General features: G+C 42.8%; 1 protein-coding gene across 1 annotated transcript in view; it reads left to right on the top strand.

The window, feature by feature from the left end:
* Positions 1-2,241: 2,241 nt before the first annotated feature.
* The window catches only part of SEL1L (SEL1L adaptor subunit of ERAD E3 ubiquitin ligase), a 41,944-nt gene continuing 34,251 nt past the window's right edge, over positions 2,242-9,934 (top strand). Inside the window, exon 1 of the mRNA XM_042477241.1 lies at positions 2,242-2,393. Within this exon, the coding sequence (XP_042333175.1) occupies positions 2,318-2,393 (76 nt within the window). The 5' untranslated portion in view covers positions 2,242-2,317. The remainder of the gene's footprint in view (positions 2,394-9,934) is intronic.

Below are 9,934 nucleotides of genomic sequence, written 5' to 3'. Positions count from 1 at the left end.
CGCGCCTACCACTGGCCCCTACTGAGGCCTGGGCTGGGCAGTGTTCAAGCCCTCGCCTTGGAGGCGAGGAAGGTGAGCTGGAGGAGGAGGTGGGTTGGCGCCGCAGCAGCCGCATTAGCGGCAGCGGCAATGGCCAGAGCGGGCCCCCAAACAGGGGACCAGGCACGGGTGGGGGCCCAAACCGGACCGTGACCGGGAGGGGCCCCCCAAAACCGTGCTGGTCACGGGGGGGGGCGTGCTATGGCAACCCTAAACAGGATAAATGTTGTCCAGTATTTCAGTGTTTTCAAACAGAATTTTATGCCCAGGATGGTTTAGAACGTATTCTGCTACTGCTGATTTTTCTGGCTGACTCAGTCTGCAGTGTCTCAATTTAGCCATCCTGACTTTGAGGGACAGTTCAGGCTTCATCTGTTCTAGAAACGGTTTGTTCGTCTTCTTGACAATCTAAGATATCCTTAGCAGTCTTCTCCTGCACCACATCTCATATGAGCTGGTTATCTTTCTGTCTGCTTTCTTCACTGTTGAGCTCTCACATCCTTACATGATGATGGGGAATAAAATGGCTTGGACAATCCCCACTTTAGTGTTTAGTTGTATGTCTTTACATTTTAGGATCTTGTCCAGTTCTTTCATAGCTGCCCTTACCAATATTAGGCTTTTTCGTAGTTCTTGACTGCAATCTCCGTTATGATCGATATTTGATCCAAGGTTTGGGAACTCATTGACTGTTTCAAATTTCTCAGTTTCTAACCATCCTAAGAAGGCTGTGTCTTTGTGTTTAATAAGTGTGGTTGAAGCCATTTCCTTTTGTTGGCAACAGAGAAAGCATATCAGTTAGAATCATAGAATCGTAGAGTTGGAAGAGACCACAAGGACCATCCAGTCCAACCCCCTGATATGCAGGAACTCAATCAAAGCATCCCTGACAGATGGCCACCAAGCTTCTGCTTAAAGACTTCCAAGGAGGGAGATTCCACTACACTCCGAGGGAGTGTGTTCCACTGTCAATCAGCCCTTACTGTAAGGAAGTTCCTCCTAATGTTGAGGTGGAATCTCTTTTCCTGGAACTTGCATCCATTGCTCCAGGTCCTAGTCTCCCTCCTCAATATGACATCCCTTCAACGATTTAAACAGGGCTATCCTATCACCTTTTAACCTTCTCTTCTCCAGGTGGGGCCTGGACCAAGGCAGAATAGATGAACCTTGACAACTGGCAGCTGTGTGTTCTTGTATGTCCAGCATAATTTGTTTGTTCTTGCTGCACGCCTTTGAATCTTTTCTAACTTATGGCAACCCTATCATGAGCTTTTCTTGGCAAGATTTGTTCAGAGGAGGCTTAGCCACTGCCTTGCCCTGAGAGGCTGAGAGAATGTGACTACCCCAAGGTCACCCTGTGGGTTTTATGGCTAAACTGGGTATCAAACTCTGATCTCCAGAGTCGTAGTCCAGGGTTCAAACACAGAGTGTAAACAACCTTCTTATTATTGCACCCCGGAAGTGGAGGGAAGCATTGAGGTAACTGAACCCTTTGCTTTCCGCAATGCCTTCTGGGTGATGTAGTCCTTTTTGCTAACATCAACGTCACTCCACTGAAGAATTTCTGTGACTGCAAAAGGGTAAAGTCTGAGTGAATTTGACACTATACTTCGGGACCGAGATTGATATCATCCTAATTCTCCATTTGCGGGGCAGAAAGTGGGAGGAGCAGCAGGAGCACACAAAAGGTGCATCCGCACTGGAGAGATAACCCGGTTTGGAACCGCTTTAACTTGTTGTCTGCCTCTTAGCTATGGAATTCTGGGAGTTGGAGAATTCCATAGCAAAGAGCCACAGAAAGAGTTAAAGCGGTGCCAATGCGGGTTATTTCTGCACCGTGGCTGCAGGCCTTGAAATAACCACAATCGTCTTTATTTATTTGTTTGTATTTGTATTTATTTATTTCTGTTTATGGAACTTTAAACCCCTGTCAGGGAACGTTGCGAACAGAAACCGGACATGACGTCATCCTCCTTCCTTATCCTAAGGCCCCGCCTCCTCTTGCTCCTCGCAACCTGATTGGCTGTTGGGGGGGAAAGCCTTGACATACCGCCCCAGTACCGGAATCTGAGGGGGTTTTTTGTCCAATTCCGAGAGGCCATGTCGGAGCAGGCGGGAGCCAATGAAAAGGCGGCATGTCGGTCGCCGAAACGCCATTGGCCGAGGGGAGGCCGAAGCGGAGGGCCGTGATTGGCTAAGATGTTGGTGGGCGGAGCCTGAGACAGCGTAGCCTGGCTTCCTCCTCCTCTCGCTTCACAGCGGAGGCATCAGGCGCGCCATGGAGCGGCGATGGTGGTTCGTACGGGCGGCGTCTGTGTTGCTGTTGGCGGCGGGGCTGTGCTTGGCTGCAGCGGGTCGGTAATGGCGCTGGTTAAAGGGTGGGCCTCGCCTTCCTGGGGAGGCAGGGACCCTCACAGATCCTCTCTAGGAATCTCTTAGGTCCTCCAGGGCCACTCTTGCCAGACGTTGACCATAGAGTTGTGCTGGAGGACCTAAGAGTTCACAGAGAAAAGACTCCTCTAGGCATCTGTAGGTCCTCCAGTGTGGCTCTATGGTCGCTCTCTGACAGACGCTGACCACAGAGTTGTGCTGGAGGACCTGGGGGTTCCTAGAGAGGTGTCCTCTCAGTTAAAAAGAATAGGGTTCTTGTGTTATTATTTGCGGTTTCCCCACATCCACCAGGGCCCTTCGCCCCTAAGCACAGCTACACCACACTTACTCCTTACCATAAATGAGTTGACGCAGCGCAGTCCCAATCCCTCCTGGCCACAGGGGCCAGTGGTATGAGATGATGGGAGCTTCTGTTCAAGTTCTGGAGGTCTTGTGTTACCTCTCACCAACTTTATTCATGCCAAACGCAGGAAATGGTCTTATCAGTGTAAACCATGCACATGAAACTGGCATTTAAATTAATTGGCTAAGCACACTGGTACATCCACATGCTAAGTTAACACCTGCGTTTCGGTGCTAGAAAGGCTGGAGGCAGTCTGGCTGCCTTACCTTTTCAGAAGATCTGCTAGATACTGTTTTTAGAAGCTGAAGGGAAGGCGAGGGCTGTCAGTGGGTATGGGTCCCTCCTGTTAACCTTTGGGCCCATACAGACAGGCCAGAATAAAGCTGCTTCGGGTCACTTTGGAGGTATGCTGTTTCAATGATACACGCATCTTAAGAGGCCAGAAGCTGCGCCAAAGCAGTGCTCCAGTCCATCTTGGTGATAGTTGGGGCTTTCCAGTCAGGTGTATCGGTGGGTGCCAGCTGGAAGTAGAATCCTTTTGAACTTGTGGGTTATGGACTTGTTGAATAAAGGTGGGAATAAGTTACATTGTACATGGTAGGTGCATGGCAGGTGGCACTCAAGCATTCATGGTACCCTTGAGAGGGACAAGAGTTCATAATTTGTATGGAGCAGCTATGTGAGCAACTAAACAGCCATGTATCTGTATAAAGACAAAGAACTGGGAAGGGACTGCATATTGAGTAGAGACAGGGTGATTGATGCAATTAACTGGCTACACTGAATGTGTAACCATCCTTGTTTGATACACTAGAGTACAGAATACAGTAGTCCAACTAAGAATTAAATGCAGACAGATGACTTGAAGGCGCATACAGAGGCATTACAAAATACAGACACCGAATGTTTGTTAATCTCTGCCACACACACACACACATTGCACCTGCTTCCTAGTTGTTCCAGATTGGTAGTTTTAGTTCAGCCTTTAGAACCAAGGATTTGAGAAGAGCGAAGTCCAAATCCATGATCTGAGAAGAGTGAGGTCCAACTGAGGTATTCCATGATATCTCCATCAGCAGAGCAGAAACACATTTTTATTCTTCTGTATGTATAATAAGGATTCAGGAGTTGCTTCTTTCATACTTAAAATAGGAAGCTGGCTGGTTGGCTGGCTGTCTGAGGCTGAAAACTTGTGTCTATTCACTTCCTAGTCAACCCCTTTGAACGCAAGCCCTGTTCAGCCACAAACTGTGTAAAATCATGTAAGTAGAAGACTTAAGTAGATCACACCCATGATCACTGGCCCTAAAATCCCCCCCCCCATCTTCATGAGTGGGTAGTTTGTTATAAAGGTATAGCTTACAAACAGGATTCTTAGTTGTTCCAGGAACACGAATATCCAAGTATGGCTGCAATAGGACTTCTGAATAAAAAGGCCTAGTATAGTGCTGTCACTGTGTAGAAAACAAAAATGCCAGAGATACATCCCAGTATTCTGGGTTCCTTCTGAACCAATTAAGCTGTAAAAGGAATGAGTCTATAATATATGTCATATGAGAGGGTTACCTGCCCCCTTCTTATTACTGTCCCAAGATTTAACTGCCTGATACTGTTCTGGTACTGCTTTCATTGCTTGTAGCTGGGTCACTTATTCAGAACATGAGAGTGCTGTGAATATTTTTACTTTCTGAATCTTTGTCTTTAGTTCAGTATAGTTTATGATGAAGAGTGGTCAAAAATTAAAAAGTATGTTAGAAGATTTGTTGTTGACTTCCATCAAGTTGACTTTGATTTATGGTGACCTTATGAATGAGAGACCTCCAACTCACTCTATCATCAGCTGCTTAGGTTTTGCAGACTCAGGACTATGGCATCCTTGATTGAGTTCATCTGGAATGCAGCCTTCCCCTGTTCCTACTGCTTTCTACCTTAGCAAACATTATTGTCTTTTCTAGTAAGTCATATCTTTTCATGTATGATATGTCCAAAGTGCAACAGTCTCAGTTAAAAGATTATCGCTGAATTATAGATAAAAGAAATAGGAGTAAGATGAAGAACAACGCAAAGAAGCATTTGGAGAAGAACTGAGTGAGTTGGTGGGCTTACAGGAATAGATACAGAGTTAGCCCTTCTGTTGTAGTCATTTGATGTAACAGCATAGTGTATCTCCCAACAGATATTATTCCAGGCAGTTTGCCACCTCTTCTTCCATCCAATGCCTTATATTGTAGAGATTTGATGGCCACTATTCTCACCAAATAACCAACTAGGTAACTCCCATCCTGATATTGTTCAATTCACTACTAATTCTTTTTCAGTATAGCTAATATACTAGACTTATATTCAAAGATATAGCCATGTTAGTCTGGAAAATCAGTATGTGAAGGGATCTTATAGCACCTTTGAGAGTAACTAAAACAAAGAGGTTAGCAGCATGAGATTTTGTAGACTTCAGTATACTTCCTCAGATGCATAAGCATTAATATTTGCAATTACTCAAGCAGGCAAATGTATTGCAAATATGTTTCAGTTATTTCTATTGATTGGTATATGTAGCCGTTTCATTTATCAAGTAGGCTGTGGGAGCATATACTGCACTGATGTCAAGAGATTTTATTTTGCCAGATAAAAGGTATCCCTGCATCTTAGAAAACATTGAGATCCTCTACCTTTCCTTGTGGTTTCCTGAGAAAGAAGTGACATGGCAAGGACCATTCATTCCATCACCATATCTGTGGGAACAACAGCCAGTTCTTTGTGAAGTCTAAGACTTTCATGGCCGGCATTCATGGTTTTTTGTGGGTTTTTCTAGCTGTGTGGCCATGTTCTAGAAGAGTTTATTCCTGACATTTCTTTCAGTTCTTTCCTTTCTAGTATTGTTTAGTCCATGGGGTACACCATCTGATCATGTTAACAATTACATAACTGCGTGTAACAATTCAGTGGAGCTTATAGTAGATTGGGTAGGATTGCAAACTGTCACACTTGACACACTGTTAAGGTTCTGCCTATCAAAGTGAAGCTGTCAGAAAAAGTGCAGTTGTAAATATTCTGGACAAACTTGCTTAACAAAGAAAGTTAAAGGTCAATGAGGCAACAATACAGAGACCAGATATTCTTAGATAGGTTACAGACATACCTCAACTGACAAAGAGGGTCCTTTTTACAAAGTCTTTGGCTCCCCATCTGCTTTTTTCTTGACCCTCTGTCTAGCTGGAAGTTTTCTTGCAGCATCACCATTGAGAAGATGCTGGAAGAAGGCTGGAAAAGCACACAGCGCAAGTGCTGGATTGTAGCAGCATGTCTGTAGTAAGCACTGTGGTAGAATTTGAACTGGGGAAGAATGGGATTCTTCTGTAACTGAACCTCATACAGCCATGTGGGCCTACCGACGACAGACAAGATAAATTACAGCTGCCTCCACAATACCATACTCAGCATACATTAACAAAAAAGTCCCATACTTTTATTTAGCTGGGCAGGGATGTTTCATTTTACATGTGCGGTACTTTCGTTTTGGATAGAAAAAATTCCTGTATTGAACTCCTGTGTGTTTCCATGGTGTAGGAACATATCCTTATTCTTTCTGTGTTTTTCCTGCCTCTGGTGCCAAATTTTATGTTTGAAAAAGTAATGACCAGGAACACATCTGCTTTGTTCACTGAAGTGTATCTGTAATTAACTGAGTGGAAAAACAGAGGTCACTTCATTAGTTTAGTAAGCAAACATAGGGTGCCGATAGAAACTATTGTGATATTTTATTACCTTAATCAGGTAGCGGCTTCCTTTTCTTCCAAAGATTAAACTAAGTGTTTGTACTAAGTTGTTTTATTTCTGACCTTGAAAACATAGAGCAAATAGGGAAGTTAACTTTAGAAGATGTCTTATGTCTTGTTGTTCATCATGCCACCTTTGAGGGGGGCAGATGTAGAAACCACTCTGATGATGGCTGAAGCAAAATTGCACTTTGTTATCAATGTTTTCGATGGTCACTAGCTTCTTTCTGTGATGCAGTTAAAAAAGAAATTAGAAAATATCCTATAGTGTCATTCCAATGCTCACAACCATTTTGGTAATAAAAAGTTTCTTTAAATGCTATTCCCTGATGCGTTATTACATTTGAGAGTCATTTTCACAGACACCCTCATAGTTGTGTATCATGTACTAGTAATAGACTTATGCCACCTTCAAGACAGTGTCAGTCCTTACACAGGATGTGGCATGGTTTGGACCTAACAGATTTAAATAGACTGATTGATTTACATTGAAATTAGGAATGGGTGCATGGCCTTACAACTCTAATATACCTTCAAGTCTGTAGATATACCAGTTCCCACCTATTCCAAAAGTACACCAAGGCAGTGCATTTGATTACTGCTGGAAATATTGTGGCAATAGAAATTATGTATTTCTTAATGGTGAATATAGTCACTTTGATTTTTTTTTTTTTTCATTTTTTGTGCTCTGTGAACATATATACGTTTTGATCTCTAAGGGGCAAGTTTATGGTTGTGTTTGCTTTTTATGTACTGTATGTCTATATTTTATAAGATTTGCCGATTTCAGTGAGAGCAATTTAAGAACTTGCTTAAGTCTTATGCTGAATTCAGTGGGATTTAACTTGCTTCAGCTTTAGGAGGATCATGTTCTCTCAAAACTGGGATGGACCCTCATGGGATAGCTTAGTAGCCAGCTTCTCCATACAACAGATTAATTTAAGTCTTCCATGGAAAGCATGAACATTCCAATACTGATGGTGAGTTGATGCCTTACACAGCTGAGGTTAAATGCCATAACATGTGGTAGGATGTTTCTGATCTTGTGAGCCACAGGCCCAGTGTCTATGTTGACAAGACTGGGCTATTAGTTTGTTATCTTATTTAAATATGAGATTAGTTATGTGTAATCCTCACTAACCATCTGCACTTTTCTCAGAAGTATTTTTAGAATAACCAGTTTGTGAAGGAAGGTGAAGAAGGAATCTGAGGTACTAGCTGTTTTACAGATCATATGTTTCAGCATTTTAGTCTTGTTGTTACATGTCTTGTGTTCCAGTCAGGAAAAAGAGAGGATATCTAAATATATATATATTAAATAAATATTCTGAAAAATTCCAAGTCCATTTTTGCTATGAGTTAGTCATCTATAAAGGTAACAGAATAAAAAACTTCCTCCTGGTGGGTGGGTAATTGGTTTCTGTATTTTAACAATTTTTTATGCTTACTTAGTCTCCTTAGTCGATGATCTCCATCCGGGCATCGACAGGGGAAGTGTGACCCTGCTGGTGTTCTTGGACATCTCAGCAGCCTTCTATACCATAGACCATGGTATGCTTCTGGAATGCCTGAGGGAGTTAGGCATTGGGGGCGCTGCGCTCCAGTGGTTCCGTTCCTACCTCTAGGGCAGATTCCAGATGGTGAGGCTGGAGGATAGCTGCTCCTCTAAGAGAGAGCTGACATCTGGCATCCCTCAGGGCCCCATTCTGTCCCCCATGCTATTTAACATTTACATGAAGCTGCTGGAAGAGCTGCTGGGTGTTATCAGTATGCTGATGACACCCAGATCTATCTTTCTATGTCTCTGACTGACACAGTGACTAAGGATAGCCTCTCTCCTCTGGATGCCTGCCTTCAGTCAGTAATGGGCTGGATGAGGGAAAACAGACTCAAGCTGAATCCAGAGAAAACGGAGGTTCTCGTGATAGGTTCCTCAAGTCCAGGGATGGAGATTTGCCAACCTGTCCTGGACGGGGTCACACCTCCCCTAAAGGACAAAGTTCGCAGTTTGGGAGTACTCCTGGACACATCTCTACAGTTATCATCTCAAGTGGATGTGATGGCCAGGAGTGCTTGGTACCAGTTTTGGCTGATATGCCAACTGTGCCCCTACCTGGACCAAAAGGACCTTGAAACAGTGATACACACACTGGTAATCTCTTGTCTTGATTTCTGCAATGCGCTCTACATGGGGCTACCTTTGTATCAAGTTCGGTAGCTTCAGCTAGTTCAAAATTCAACAGCCAGACTGACCACTGGAACATCCAGATCAGATCATATAACACCAGTTTTAAAATCTCTACACTGGCTGCCAATCAGCTTCTGGGCGCAATACAAAGTGTTGGTCATCACCTTTAAAGCCCTACATGGCTTAGGCCCGAGTTACTTGAGGGAATGCCTCTCCCTATATAATCTGCCCCGCACTCTCAGAACATCCGGGAAGAATCTTTTAGAATACTCAAAGACTAGATTAATATCAACTTCCCATAGGACATTCACTGCCATGGCCCCCACATTATGGAACAACTTACCGGAGGAAATCTGTCTTATCACCACTTTAGATGCCTTCAAGAAGGCACTAAAGACAGATCTCTTCAGGCAGGCATACCCACCCAATCTTCTGTAAAGAAATGGAAGAAATCCCACTTCTGATTGTAACATCACATGGTAACTGATGTTTTTATTAGTCTTGTTGATTCAAATTTTAACTGATTATTGTTTATAATATGTATTTTAGATACCATTGTATGTGGTTTTATGTTGTAATCCTACCTCAATCCAGTAGGAGAGGCGGGAAAATATAAATATTATTATTATTGTTATTACCTGAAGTAAGGATTCATTGGAGTACTTTATTATAGTGATCCTAGTGGCAATTTGTTTATTCTTGTGTTTTACAAAGATCATGACTATAAGATTCCAGGTTTATATCCCTCTATATGCACACAGGAGCTGGGGACTGCTCAGTTTTATACCTTGCTTGTATTCACTATGAAAGTGGTTTGATTTGTGAGAGTAGCTGATAGATGTACTTCATCAAATGCATTTTCAGGTGAAATAAGTGCTAGGAAAGAAACTCTGCTAGCACAAAAACCACTTAAGGTGCTTGACTACTACTTTCTTGATATCAGGACAAAATACAAAGCATTCAGATCACATGTTTAGCATATTAGCTTTCTCTGTAGCAATAACTGAAAATTCACACTAGCTTGATTTAAACAGTCGAAAGGTAAGCCCATATCTGTAATTTTCTAGAAGTGTGTGATTATATAGTTTGCAATTCAGTTAATAGAATTGTAGAAATCACTGATTTCCCTTTTTTAATCTTGGTTGTTCATCTTAGAAAAACAATCCTGACTCTTGTTTGTGATCCTTATGATTTATC

The sequence above is a fragment of the Sceloporus undulatus genome, chromosome 1 (genome assembly GCF_019175285.1).
Source record: "Sceloporus undulatus isolate JIND9_A2432 ecotype Alabama chromosome 1, SceUnd_v1.1, whole genome shotgun sequence".
In the NCBI taxonomy this organism is placed as follows: domain Eukaryota; kingdom Metazoa; phylum Chordata; class Lepidosauria; order Squamata; family Phrynosomatidae; genus Sceloporus; species Sceloporus undulatus.
This window is presented reverse-complemented; position numbering and strand designations above follow the sequence as displayed.